At 44.7% G+C, this 15,119-nt stretch overlaps 2 protein-coding genes across 2 annotated transcripts in view; both read right to left on the bottom strand.

Moving 5' to 3' along the window:
• LOC126564560 (probable cytochrome P450 6a14) overlaps positions 1–15,119 on the bottom strand; it is a 282,624-nt gene that overhangs the window by 76,700 nt on the left and 190,805 nt on the right. The window lies entirely within an intron of this gene.
• On the bottom strand, positions 478–2,951 carry LOC126565825 (armadillo repeat-containing protein gudu). Its single transcript, XM_050223035.1, has 5 exons — positions 2,215–2,951; positions 1,795–2,143; positions 1,151–1,657; positions 683–1,078; positions 478–615 (listed from the first exon to the last, which is right to left on the bottom strand). Exons 1-5 carry the CDS (start codon positions 2,949–2,951, stop codon positions 481–483), a joined length of 2,124 nt encoding a protein of 707 aa, XP_050078992.1. The 3' UTR covers positions 478–480.

Raw genomic sequence — 15,119 nt, 5'->3', positions numbered from 1 at the left:
CACACGTGCGCACGTACAGTTGCAGAGACACCAAACAGTGTGTAACCGGGGGTGAACAATATTGTGATTCCGTTTATTTTTGTATTAGCGTTGTATTTAACGACGACCGTTTACACCACGCTGAACTGAATTGCCTTCGCGCGGCGTCACCAAAGACAGATATTTTAAGGTATGGTGGACGCGTTGCGTGAAGCAACTAACAGCAGTAGAAGTAGTAGTAGCTAATGGACTTGTTTAACTAAACACGATAAGATAAAGTCAGTAAACTCGAACGTGTTACAGAAGACCCAAATCTCAACGAAACTGTATCGAATGTATCGAAATATTAATAAAGGATATCGTTTCCGCGAACATGAAACCAGTGACGTACATTTGAAGGATGTGCCGAATATCTAATCTATCTGTAAAACCACAATCTACTGTATAAAATCCATACTTTGACAATTTGAGAAATTTTGATGCAACATTCAGGTACTATGCCTACTCTCCACAAAGTTCCAACTCTTCTGCCCGTAGTGCTAGCTTGCGAATGTTCTGTAGACAACCGGCAGATGCTTCCTGTAGCTCGCGATCCTTGGAACCGACCGTCTCCAACAAGAATGGAACGACGCCACTCTGGAACAACAGGAATAACTTACTCTAGACTCTACCGTAGGAGAAGATACTCGTAGCTCTTACTCACCTGGTGCATCGTGATACAATTCTGAGGATCCTCGGACAACTTTTGCAGTGCCATTGCAGTTGTCCGATGAACTCGAGGATTGTTACTAACCATATAACCCACAATTGGAGTAACCGTCTTCAAGCGACCAAGCTCCTGCGTGTTTGTGGAGTACGGGGCACAACTAGCAATGGCGGCAGCCAGGTGTTCCCGCAGCAGATCATCCGTGGTGTACACAAGATCGGCCAACATTCGTATAACTTTGTGATCTGATAAAACTGAAAGATTTTCACGATCACGTGCAATCGTCGCTATTGCAGCACAAACGGCCGAAAGGACAAAGTTATCGCGAGACTTTAACAGCCCAACTACTAGTTCCAGAGCTCCAACAAAGCTTCTCACAAGCTCTCCAGAGTCCTACAAAGAAGGAGAAGGAAGGAGGAAGAGTATTCTGACGAATCAACTAAACATTGCAAACACCCAGCTCACCTTGGCGTTTTCAATGCAAGGACAAAGAGCCCATGCAGCGTATGCCTGTACCTTCGGATTGGAGTTCTTCAGCAGTGACCAAATCAAACGAATTGCGTCGAGTTCCTCCATCAGTGTCATACTCTCCGGATCCGATGCGCACTCTTTCAGTGTGCGGGCAATGTTCTCCAGCAGGGGTGCGTGCGTCATATTGAGCAGATTAACCAGCAAAGGTATACCACCACACTGTCGCAGAATCTCTCGATTATTCTGGTACTTGACACACTCCGATATAGCACCGACCACATTCGTCAGGACCTCCTCGTTCTCGTCGTTCAGCAGCTGCACCAACACCTGTACCGCCTTCAACTGATCGAGCTTTTTCACGTTCGCCTCACTCGCCGCACACTTCCAGATCGCTCCAGTAGCTGCGGCCAGCAGCTGCTTGTTGTCCCGTACCGTCTTGTCCCGAGCGATCCCTACCAATGGTTCAAGTCCGCCCGACTCTCGCACCATATCGCTCGCTGTCTTTTCTCGTGCGGAAAAACGGCAACCGGATTGAAGGAACAAACCATTTGTCGTTCGGGTTAGACTAATCCCCCGACCCCATTTCCTTCCCCATCCCCCCCCCCCCTCTCTCTCCCATGTCACCCTGGTTATCTTACCTTATCGCTGGCACACTTGAAGATGGCGGAGCTGCACTGTCGCTTCAAGTCGAGGTTGTCGGACGTCAGGTGGGAGACGATGTCGAAGATCATCCCTTCGGTCGTGATCGCCAGCTGGTAGTTGGCCTGTGAGGCGCACTGCTGTATGGTACCCATAGTCGGAACGACAACGTCGATGTGAACGCTTTTCAGAAGCCGTCCCATCAGTGGCACGATGCCGCTCTTGCACATCAGCTCTTTGTTGTGGCGCGACTCAGACAGCGACCAGAGCGCACGTGCTCCGGCACGAGCCATATCGAGCATTTCTCGCTCCTCCTCTGACAGCTGGTCTCGTTGCGAGCGTAGACAGCTACAAATGGAAAAGATTTTATTTGAGAATTTGAGTAGAGCTTCAGGAATCGCACACACACGCACACTTACTTCATGTTCACGTCGAGCAGATCTACTAGCCGCGGTATGCCGTTGCACTTGCGTACGAGCTTCCGGGCTAAGCGCACCTTCGCAACGTTCGCTATCGTTTCGGCCGCCATGATCTTGAGGTCGCGCCCGGGTTCCGACAGTATCTGCACCAGCAGCGGAATACCTCCTAGGTCAACAATGGCACGACGAATATCCAGGTTGGACGAGATCTCGGACAGGACGGACAACGCTCCCAGTCTGCACTTCATGTCATTGCTTTCGAGCAGATTGACGAGCACCTCCAACCCGCCGCAGTCCTGGATGGCACGCTGGTTCATCTGCGTCGTCAGATCGTGATCCTTCAGACAGCAGAGCGCGACAATGGTGGCCGTCTGGTTGCCGGCCTTCATGTACTTCACCAGCTTCTGGATGTGCCAGTACTCGGACGGGACGTCGTTCGACAGCTTCGAATCCTTCCACCGTTCCTCCTCGTCCGACGAGGACACTTGATCCGACGAGTCCGACTCGTAGCTCTCCTGGACCTTGTCCGGCGGCTTCTCCTTTGCTGCAGCAGTAGAAGCAGCAGCAGCTGCCGTAGCAGCATTTCCCCCGTTCTGGGGTACGGTCGGACCACCGTTGGTCCCGTTACTTCCATTCGTACCATTCGTCGCGCCATTGCGGGCTTTCGCTTTGCCAACACGGATTGCCTTCCCACCACCACCACGGCCGACATGTCGACGGTTTGCTGTGACGTTCATGGTTTAGCCGTTCACGTTCTCCGAAAATCTCGAGCAAAGTCCTGCTTCACTGGAAATAAATCACCACCACAAGCCGGGATTCAATTAGTATGCGGCGAGCGACGGACACTTACGTCAGGATGTGCCGGAATTTGTACGCCAAATGCCGTAAGATCGGCTCCGATGGGTAGTTTTTCCTTTGCAATGTGCAAAATTTTATTGATTCAACAAATCGTTGTTTTCGGTCTGTGCGACCTGAATAAGTTAGCGGACGTTGCTAGGCAGCGAGACGGTGCTGTGTACTGTGATGTCAGAAGTTTGGTTTTGGAGCATTTTGCAGGGAAGGCCACCGGTTGCGGCTGTTGTTGTTTGTTTGCATGCCGGCGTTTGTTCTTTGGGCGGAAAACTAGTTCTCGAGGGGGTTTTTGTAGGATAGTAGCACGTGGTGTGGTACTTATTAGGACGCGAACATTGCGCATGACACGCAACCATAGCTGTTTATGGAAATGAGAACATATGTGAAGGGGAAATTTGCGATTCAACAAGTACAACAGGACGCTGTATTGCAAGAGTGTATGCTTAAAAGGGCTTATATGAAGATACTAATTCAATAAGGAAACAAAAGAAAAAAAAGTTACTGTGATAGTTAAATATTAATTAATAAAATGTAGTCTAGTGCACAAGCCGTTCCTTTCATATATTACTAGCTTATCGACAATATCCATGCCTCAATTGATATTTATTTAATTTTTATTTATTTGATAAATATTTAAATAAGCTTTATCACTTACATTCCCATAGTTTTAAATTATTCCAAAAGCTAAAGCATTTCCTCCATTACGATGCTTTTGAGCTTTACGTAAAAGCGCCCCTGGATTGTATGCAATTTGACGTCATAATTGTTGCGTACGACATGGTATGCAATCCGCAGTACAGCATGGCAACGTTCGAACGTTTTGTTGTTTCGAACGCGTGGTATGAATATTTTGAAAATTGAATTTATTCGCTAGTTTTTTTAGTTACTTTTCGGATGATTGTTGTATTTTATTTATAGCATTGGAAATGTATGGATGTATGTATGTATGTAATGTATGTAAAAATGTGTATTTTTTCTCTTCGTTTTTCTTGTAAAATTTTCAGAAAATTCTTTCTTTTCTTCGGTCTTACTCGTAACTGAATAATCGGTTATGTATACTAGGAGAATGGGAATTGCTATAGTCATCGTAATGATACCGGAATAGGCTCAAGTATTCTAGATGTTCTGCTTATCAACCTGAATGACCTAAATTCAACTTTAGAGAACAATAGATCTCTAAATGACTCATAGCAATCGGACACTCTAAAATCACTTTAACCTCCTTACTTGCGTATTCCTGAGGCGTGAACGAAGCGAAAACCCAATCATAATGTTTGCAAATCACGTTTCTACCGATCCCCATGCCCAGTTTATATGATCCATAGCACACGGTAGTGCTTTTTATTAATTTTCTGGAAAATCCAACCGCGACTCACCGCACGCTAGTGAGCACAATGGTCAATGGTTAATAGAGGGACCAGCTAGGCGTTTAGTAGTAGCGGTAGCTAAGCTGCTGAATTCCGTCCAACAAACGATAGATCCTGCGTGTGATGTCATCTGTTCAGTAGAGGCTTGTAGATCAGTTCAGAAAGGTAAGATAAGTGCACCGACAATCAGACAGTACCATCGACACGAACTACGGGTTCGCACAATGGACGCGCAGGGATCGTGATTGTGGGCTGCTCTGGAAGCGAGAAAAGAGGAGTAATTGTACACCGACAAAAGATGTTATCGGGATTTCTCAGGGGTTATGATGAAGAAGGAGAACTGGAGGAGGAGGAAGAAGATTTTATTCGACAAATGGAGCAAGAGAACTTCGAATTAGGAATGGTGGAGTTCATGTTTTGGAGTTGGCAGAGCCGTCAGAATGGTAGTTAAAAGTTACACCAAACCCACCAATTCTAGAATTGGATTCTAATTGCTGTGCAAGAGATCAAAGCGTTCTAACGAGCACGCACTACTATAACCAAACACACACGCATCTGAGGGTAAGAGCAGGCACTCATCTGGGATGTAATCGTACCGTACCGCTGGATCTAGTCCTCCCAGTGCCAGTGGAAGTCTTCGCTTCATTAGCTTAATTGGTAACGCTCAAACAGAAGCTTACGCACAACCCCGGACAGCAATCTAACCCCGGTGTCCGTCCGCTTTTACCGCGGTGGGGGAAACCATACGTGACATTAACACCTTTCTCACCGGTCAAGGAACCGCCCCGGGACCCAAGGGGTACAGTTTGGGCCTTGGGTTGAAAAACAAAACTCCCGCTTTTCTCAAGCCAAAAACCGAGGCCTACCCATGGTACCGAAAAACCTGTTTTTCTCTTGGCATTTCTCTTGCGCACTGTTCGTACGGCAAACGTTCGTTCTGTTGCTGCGTTTATCGGATGGACACGAACTAACAAACATCAGGCAGCTAGTCAGAAGCCGCAGAAGAAGGCACACCAGCATCAGCAGCAGCAACCGCACCAAACGTCTCCGGAATCGTTTAATTCGAAACGGTTCGGCACTCGATCCCAAGTCTCCTTACCAAGGCGCACTTGGGAGTCACGTCTTCTGATCTGCACAAAAGTGAGCGAATGGAAGGGGAAAAAAACACGAGCAAAGGGTGTGTGTTTGTGTGCTCCAAAGCGTCGACTTTGTCCCGTGCTTGGGTTCGGTTACTCCACAAACGAGGGAACCCGTCGACCGCACACAAGGCTCAGGTTAGGGCTGTCTGCCTAGTTGTTTTTTTTTCTTTTCTTACGGTGCTCCTTTTTCGTGTTGTCGTTTTTTACGTCACAATGTGTTCAAGTGATTTCAAAAATGTATTAAAAAAGCTTGAGTTAAAACGGGACACATTAAAGTTTGCCGTTAAACACATTAGATAGCACTAAATCTATTCAAGACCTAGTAGATCTTTGCTATAATTTGAATAATTGGATTTTTCCATCCATATTTCTTAAAGCAAAAACCCACTGTGCGCTGAAGCAATCTGGAACATGTTCCGTTTTGCCTCAACACTTTGACCACAGCCATCGTGAGGAGTCTCCGGAACACGCTAGGTTACTGCAAGCTTTCTTCTTTATTCTGCTGTTGCGTGCGTGTGTCTGTGTGTTGTTGTTGCTATGCTTAACCCTCAGCCCTTCTTCCATCACCACACCAAAAATTACGTTAGTCTGCAACGAATTTCTACAATAAAGTATTTTTAGCTCCTGCTGCTACTCAGCCCCATTTCACCCCTAGAACTACCACCACTTCGGACGAGAACCACTCCGAGAAGATTCAACGGATTTACAATGGAGAGCACCCCTGTAGGGCATAATGGTCGTATTACGACGCAGTGTTTTGCTCCAGCTGCAAGGAAGCTCCGGTCAGCGCCACGACTACTCTACTAAAGTCTGCAACAAACAATTAAGCTAGCCACTCTTCCTGCACATGTGTTCCCGTATATGTGTCTGAGGATTGAACTGGACAACTTTTGCAGCGAAATTCCCACAGCACAGTGTGCCTAAAAGATCCCACCGAAACGATAGAGTTTTGACAAGGAAGCTCACAAAAGCTAGCCGACTTTCTAACTCCCCCTTTGGTCATGGGGAAAACCCTTAAAAACCTCACCCTGGCAGGTAGGTTGACTGCAACGACAAAGTCAGTTCCAGGGAACTGGATCAAGGGCTAAGGATCGCTTCTCCAGCGGAAGGACATCTATGGGTTGGGGTTTCGTATCAGGAACTCCGGCCCCAAAAAAAAAGAAGCTTAGGGCGCATCCAGTTGGAATAATTGAACTCGCAAAAAAGGAAGAAAGGACACTACCATAATCTATTCCAGTGTCTCTGGATGCTGCTACCAAGGGCTTCTGATGTTTCGGTTGGTTGAAAAACATATAGTCAGATGTGGGGAAAAAAATCAAGGACATGTTTTTTTTGCTGTTGTTGGATGAAGTTTTGAATCACCTCCATTGATCTCAAACATTAATCAAGCAAACGGGAGTGTAAGAAGAGGGATTAAATTGAACACTAGTTGTCCATTGTAGATTGGAAGGAGTGCGAGTGTATGTCACATTGATGTTCTCTTTTATCTGCAGAACATCAAACAGGGTTCAGAAATTGGAAAATTTTCCATTTCAATTCAATTTCTAGTTGCAAGACCGGTTAGCAAATCTGCTCAGCAGTTGAGTCAATCGGAAATTGATTTAAATGCTACTTAAGTTTGAATTTCAGATGGAGGTATAAGTCCTGAACAGCTTTTTTTTAGATAGTTTTAAAATGATTCGGGTGAAGCGAGGTCCAACAGCTCTGCTGCAATTTTACATTCTTAATGTCCCCAAAAAGAGACTCCAAAGTAAATTTTTTGATAAAATTTATATTTTTCCCCACACTCAACCACATGGTTTGTTTGTTCCTTTAGAAATACATTGGAATGATGGCCTGTTGGCATGAATAAAGAGACATAAAGAGGACACCGTTTTTTTGGTTTGCTGTTGCCTGACATACGTTTTACACATTGACCGTTGTCGAAGTTAATTTCCGGCGTGGAACGACGATTGATTTAGGGTCTTGTCGCAAACTCTCCTACATCCACGTTCGTCATTTTCAGACGCGTTCGCACACACAAAGCTGGTTATAAATTTCTCTCCACTGGAGGTCAGACAGCTCTGACGCTAAGCGGTTATAAAAGAATAAATGGTACACGAAGCGTTGCTGTTGAGTTTGCGAGAGAGCATTCTGAGAATTTAATGTCTGCAATGATGTCGTTAACTTGCAGTTGGCAATCGGTGCGCAAATTAAAATCAAAACACCAAACGCACATGATATGTCCTTATTACACCGATCCAACCTTTAACCAGTTCGTGTGGCGAGGGTGTCATAAAATCAGAGCAAGCTCAACTTCATGCAAGTTCATGAGTCTTATTGCTTAGGCTTCATCCATCCAACTCCCGTGCTTCCAGCACTCATAAATAGTGAAGTTTGAAATTCCAGCACAGCACATTGGAATTGATTCCTTTGCTTACGGAGGAGCAAGAACTATAAGCCCAGTCCTTCTCAAAGCTGTGCCCGTAGTCACTAATTAAATTATGCCCATAAACATCAGCATTCCGGTCATAAAAACAAACTCCATTTCTCTCTCACATTCTCTCTCTCTCTGTTTCCTTCAGATCGCGTATCGGCGTGCACGGTAAGAAAAATATGATGTACTAGACAAGATAGCGAATCCCTCGAAGGCCTCACCCGGGTCGAAGGAGAATGTGAGCAAATGGTGCGGGTTTATAGAGCACACATTCATTACCCGAACTCCCGTTGTGGGCATGAAGATGTGCTGGGCCAAGAAAATGTACGAGGCCGGTCGAAAACGGTCAGCTCATCAGTGATTCGATACGTGTGGAGTGTGTCCTCGCGTGTATTGCTGACCATCTGGGAAATACTACGGCTGCTCCATAGTTTGTATCCGGGTTGTTTAGAGAGCGTTCCAGAGCGTTGCGAAGGCTTTCAGTTTAGGACGCCTGGTTTGTAGGCTGGTGATGGAATGAGTTGTACGCCCGGCAAAGAATACTTCACTGATGCACACACAACGAAACCAGCACTCTCGCACACCGTGACTCTGATGGATGGAATGTCTTGGAGCACGGACAACATCCTCCACCATAACCGTCGCCCATCGGAACATCCACCAAAGCGATGCTAGGGAACGTCAGTGGATGTGGATGTGAGAAAACTAATTCACATTTGTGGCAGATCATAAAACTCAGCGGGTGATAGTAGCTTAAATTTGATTTGGCACTTTTTCTCGATTTCCTCTTTCCACGGAGCTCGATTCGGAGTTGAAGCGATCGTCTTCGTTACCTTTTTGCCTTCGCTGCGTGGCTGGAAGTGTTATCTTGTTGTGCTTTCTTTTAATTCTAAACATCGACGTAGCGCAAGTCATGCAAATGATGGATCGGACGGAGGCCAACTCAGTCAAACTGACGTTTGCGCAGGTCACTAACCTTGTTTCTTTTCTTGTTCGTGTTGTGATCCTTTCGGTGCTGTAAACGGCCTGAGCGTTTCGATCAAATTAGAGCTCGATTGGGGAACGTTAATGAATTTAATTGTACGACTTTTTTGGAACTTTAACGCGTATGGTTTATTTGGGTGAAGGTTTGACGCTTTCAGGTGATATTATTTACGATAAGGAAGGGATTTATGATGTCGTCGGAGATTGAGAGACATAATTTGAGGCAAGAAATTTTTGGACTTGAATGTGTAGAAGGATGGAAAAGGATTTTGAGGGTGCTGTAAGGAACCAGATGAAAATGTTGGTCATAAGACAGACCTGGTAAGAGATTTTCGGATGGAACCCGATGAAATTGTTGGTCATAATACAGACTTGGTAAGAGATTTTCGGATGAAAATGTTAACAAAAATTTTACTTTATGAGTACTGTCAATATTTATGAGAATACTGATTGAAGGACGACTCGATGATAGAGGCTCTGGTCTTCAAACGGCAGGACCGTTGTTCAAACCCAACCATTACCCTGTAATGTAAAATGACTATCCAACTACGTGGAAACAACTAGTCAAGTAAGTCATTTGATGGTTGAACATGCAAACATGAGAAAATGAAGAGTAGTGGGGAATGTGACATGAAAGAAATCCTGAAGAAGTTTGCTGCAGGATAAAAATTCTTCAGAAATGCCATAGAGGAATACTTCAAATTAATAGATGTTCTGTGGTAAAGGTGGACGTACCGGACTTTTAGTTGATGAGAACGGAACAACAATAACTTTAACATCATTGACTGTCCAGGTAGTCTGAAGATTGTAAGTGATAATCTTCCTTACTGGAACGTTGGAGACATTCAAGACGGGGTTCAAGTCCCATCCGGACCGTCCCCCCGTAGTGAGGACTGACTATCCAACTACGTGGTATCGGTAGTTTAGTATACGGTTTTAATGGCCAGCATGACCTTCCTCTTCTTCTTTAAGGGATGTGCCAAATTCAAATCATAAATCGTTATGATTATTAAATATTATAACCAATTACTCCATTAGAGTTATCCAATTTGTGATATCATTCTATTTTCAAATATTTACGTTCCATTAGATGAAGGTTTCGAGGTATATATGATGGACGCATTTATTGGTGTGTAATTGATTTTTTCATAAAAGCTTATTAATTAAACATTTGGTTTTTATGTCATCAATTTTCCTGTAGGCATATTTTTCATTGAATTACGATTTTAGTATTGCGACATACCACCGTATTATCTCCTATATTTTTATTTATTTTATTATAACGGCTCTATGCTGTATTGCCATTATGTCCTATATATTATTTACGTTAAATAATACCTCAATAAAATGCATACTCATTCTAAAGAAAAGCTCATCTAAATTGTCGGCTCACAATCCACACGTTCGTTTGATGCCGTTCGCCATTTAAAATGCTGCTGTTAAAGTTTCCCCTGCACAAAACGCGTTCCGGCTGTAGTTGGTTGGATGTAAATGTATCCGCAGGATTAAATAAAAAAAACAACCTCCAACAGAAATTGTAATGTCCATTTCATTGGAAAAAGGAAAAAGTGTACAGAGAACATACCAAGCATTTACAACGGTGCAACCACACGCGTGTTAGCAATTTCTCTTCCTCATGTTGGTCCTGTTGGCTCACGGGCGCAATGTTGCAAACATTTCTGCTGCCGACCGTTTAGCTGACACGTCTTCACACCCCAAAACCCCACCCCATCCCATCTCCTTGGAGCTCCCTTCAGCCAGCAATTTCCCTTCGAGGCAAAAAGGCTTGCGCTTGGAATAATTCGATTTACGAGCTACGAAAATGTTCATGTGCGTTTTTCTCGCACTGCGTTGTGACATAATGTGTTTCACCGTGTTTTTGTCCCTTGTCCCTTTCATTGCGTTGGGGGTTTGGTGGAGTGACCAGGAAGGGGTTTGTAGGGCAGGGAAAAAAACGAGAACCATTATACGCAAAACGTCAAACCAGTGACGGTGGGTTGGCCACTGGCGAAATTCGGCGAACCGTGCTGTGATCTGTGGCTGTGATGGATAGACGGAGCTTCAAGGAATGGCGGAACAGGTAAATGTGGGTAATGTATGCAAATGAAATCGGTTTGGGCAGCGTAATGTTAACATTTATCGCTTCTCATCTTGTCGCGCGGATCTCCACTCCAAAGCTGCTGCTGCTGTGACAGCGTGCGAGCTCAGGAAGGTCACTGCTACCTTACCTGAACCACGTAACTCGTCGCACGATCAGGACTCATCAATTTTATCGTCCATCGGCCATCGGTACGGATGCACAACGGACATGCAAAAAAGTGCAGCGCATTATCTCCCCCAAAGTCTTCCAACTTCGCATGAGTCTTCTATGTAAGGGGTTATTTTCCCTACTCTGTGATGCTGTTCGTGTATGTTTTTCCACTTTTTTGTTCAGTATTACTTCTGCTGTTCGGGTGTGTAACAATTCTAACTACAAGAACCGCACCACGCTTCCCAGTCGTCGTGTTATGTGAGCGTCCGATACCTGTGGTCAGCTTCAAGCACGCTATCGAAAGCTTCCCAACGAAGGAGACCCCAAGGCTTCGGCGGTGAAGAAGCAGAGCGAGCGAGCGCAGGAGAAGTTTTAAATTACACGTACTTTCGGTTGGGGCACAATGGAGTAATTTAAAATGTTTTCAAGAGCCCATTCGGTATGCCGTACACCATGCATACAGGTCATACAAGTACGGCAATGGCCTCGTACGAAGAACAAAACGGTCGACGAGACGTCCGGCCAATCCAAAAACAAGACGCACAACAAAGACCAAGACCAACAAAGAGCAACAAACAAAAGCCCTCTTTAGGGGTTGGTTCTTTCTTCTTGAACGAGTAGCACACAACAGCGAAAGGAGGACGATTTTTTGTGCTGTCGGACAAGCAATACCTCACCGGTGACACACAGGCATAGAAAAGGGACGGCCGAGGGAGCCACAATAAATCTACCGCAGTTATTCGATGTTATTTTTTTGGTTGCCGCATGAGTGCGACGAACCAGAAGCTGGCGAGAAAAAAAGGGCAAGCTGCACAAATGCACAAAATGCAAATCGAGCACTCGATGGTGAAATTGAGGCATTCTTGGCAAATTCTTCCCTACACGGCAACACACAAGTCGATACAGAAAAGTGGAGAGCAATTGTTGATACACATACACCCTTTACAGGTAGCACCGGGGAATCGCTTTTTTATTCTGCAATGTCCAACGTAATGAAACGATTCCGGCATAAGCGTAGCCTGGGTAATCACAGAAATTGGATCCAATTCGGGTTGCACCTTCCCACGACGGCTCATGGTGCTCTCATGTTATCAGTAACCAGAAGGACCGAATGCTGGGAACGTTACCCCGTTACGGAACACATTCCACATGCTCATTTAGCTTCTACACCAGGCGCTCCTTGTTTCGTTCGGCGAAAGACCTGAAGTTGAAGTCCCCAACACTTAACGAGGAACCATGAATTTGTGACTGTGTCCTTCGGAGCTTCGTAATTGTGCTTGGACGATGTAATTATGTGTGTCCTAGTGGTTCGTTTTTTCCTTCCCCATCTCTGTAGAAGCAGCAGTACCGACTAGGATCCTCAAACAGTGGAGTTATTGTGTGTGTCACAGAGTTGCTCACTGTCGGGTCGACTTACTGTTTTGAGTTGGGTTTACGGGGATTGTGTCCTGTGTATTTTGGGTGTGGGATTTGTGGTCACACGAACCTTCACCTTTTTAATGTGCTCTAGATGTTGTGTTTGCGTTCATCATGATATCCTTCCCGCCCTAGAAGTATTCAGAAGTTAATGATGCACTGCTACTGAAATTTCAGGTTTCAGGTTTAGATGGGACACATTCATAAAGACATTACGAGCGATGAGTATGAGACAACGGTGAAGTTGCATTCTCCTACCGTTGGGTTATTTTTTGGGGTTTGATAACAATCGACATTAAGGGAAGCTTAGACCGGATGATGGGACAGTGATAAATGTTGCTACTCTGGAAAGAATCTCGTCAATCGGCAAACGAAATAGGGTCGTTTAGTGCTTGTACGTTTCACACCATTACTGAGCATGGTGTGACACATCTCCAAGATCCTGATTCTTGTTATATTTCTTTCTCTGTCTCACGTGCTCCAATTTTTCCCTTCTGTCAGAATCAAGAATCGTACCTCAGCACACAGTCAAGTCATCCAGTGTTCTTCCAATCGTGTACGTTCACTGTTCGATCATCAATTCTACCTGTCACCTTACCACCGTTCACCAAACTTTTTCTTCGAGAGAGTGGGCCAAGTGCTCCAAAACTATCGCAGGTTCATTTTTTATCACAGCCATAACCGATAAAAGTTTTTTTTTTCGGTACCAGAGCCTGAGGAGTATTAAAGAAGAAGCAAACTATTACAATAAAACGCACCTACACACACATATATACCAAAAATCGAAACGATTGCTGCTGATAGATGATGTCATACGGTCGGAATGACTTTGATTGAAAGCTTTCCTTCGGGGCAGATCTTACTAAGCGTACCGGACATCATACGCCCAGCGGGAGACGTTGGAGCAAGATACGAAAAATGATACAAGAGATTTCGTTAGACGTTGCGAGTGCACCGATTCGCCTGCTTTTGGACAGGTTAGTTGGGAACGCGAATCAAACTCGGTACCTTGTGTAGAAGTATAGCATTAGAACCCTTTTTTTGTGTAAAGTGGAACATTATTTAATACTTTTTCTTCCCAAAAAAAAATCATCCAAGTCATTGAACACCGATCAGACTAAACTCCAGAATTGGTGGTACAATTTGCACACACACACACATCTACACAATGCAATCAAGTTATACCCACCCTACACGTCTCTTAAGAGAAGGTAATCTTGCCGGTAAGTAGCACTTTCGACCCGATCTGAATACAACCTGACGTAATGTCACTTCTGTGCGTTTTTGCTGAGTGCTGTTCGGTTGAAGAGATTCTCACGGAAAGGAAAAACATCCGGCCACGATGGGATCCGTGGGATCCATGTCCACGATCGATCGATGGAAACGGAACAAAACTGGGCGAGCGATTAATTGACTCGATCACCGTTGCCCAAACGCTGACCAAGGACCAACGCATCGTCGAAAACAGCGAGTGAAAAGTAAATAAATAATGAGATAAAATATTTGCATGTATAATTTAATCCTACGCTAATGATAAGTAATGGTCGAAGCACGGGGTTTGTCGATTGTTTCGTGCCTCCTTCTTCGGGATGGGAAGTATTAAGTGCAATTCAAACCGCTTGTACTGTTATTGGTGCTCTGCCTTTGCATTTACGCGCTTTCGGAAGTTGTCTTGCGAGAATGTCTCGTGTTTGGAGTTTTGGAACATGGGACATGACATCGTTAAACGTACGACGTTTGGGCAGGTACGTCGAACGCATCCCATCACCACCAGTAGGGGACCAGCGTCAGAAGCGCTAATTAAGACGATGGCTCATTAATCGATATCGGTACGTGCGTGCGTGCTACTGCTGTGGAATGTTAAGAACACTGTCTGTCGGCAGTGTTTAGTGTGGCCTATAAATAAGCGCATTTAAACGGTTTACACTTCGGCAGCAGCGGCCCTAGTCGTGTAAACATTTACCTTTTCGGGGTGCCGAGATTATGGTCTGGTCTAATTAGCAGGGGTTGCGTGAGTGTCAAGTCGGAGATGCTCGGGCGACAAAATTACTCACTCGGGGAAAATTACTAGAAGCATTGCATAAGGAAGAAGGGCTTTGAAGTGTACAAAGATGTTAGTGTCCTGATTGCTTTCAGTGAAAACGCTTATCACAACGCCCAGGGCTATATAGAGATCAGTTATTCGTTTAAAAGTAAATTTAATGGAATTTGACTAATTAATTAAGTTATATAAAGCACTAGATTAGAAAAAGATTATTGGGAACACTATTTTTACCAAAGAGCATTCTGCACATATGCTAACAGGTAGTTAATTAACAGGAGAAAATATTTAAAGAAAGATGAAACTACACATACCAAAGAACCAACAGAGAAGATTAAACTCCCCGGGACTTTGTACGGTCCATGTTCTAAGAAAGGTTGATTGTGTAAACATCATTGGTTAGAAATTTCCTGCTGGGTAGCAGAGTTTCGCATAAAGA

Source organism: Anopheles maculipalpis, chromosome 3RL (assembly GCF_943734695.1).
Source record: "Anopheles maculipalpis chromosome 3RL, idAnoMacuDA_375_x, whole genome shotgun sequence".
NCBI lineage: Eukaryota > Metazoa > Arthropoda > Insecta > Diptera > Culicidae > Anopheles > Anopheles maculipalpis.
The sequence above is the reverse complement of the archived record's forward strand: the minus strand, read 5'-3'. Positions and strand labels throughout refer to the sequence as shown.

Excerpts from the sequence above, each read along its gene's own strand:
- LOC126565825 (XM_050223035.1), bottom strand. The coding sequence starts at position 2,951 with ATGAACGTCACAGCAAACCGTCGACATGTCGGCCGTGGTGGTGGTGGG. Across the intron at positions 2,144-2,214 it reads CTGCTCGACGTGAACATGAA|CTGTCTACGCTCGCAACGAG; the intron begins GTAAGTGTGCGT and ends TTCCATTTGTAG. Across the intron at positions 1,658-1,794 it reads TCAAGTGTGCCAGCGATAAG|ACAGCGAGCGATATGGTGCG; the intron begins GTAAGATAACCA and ends GCACGAGAAAAG.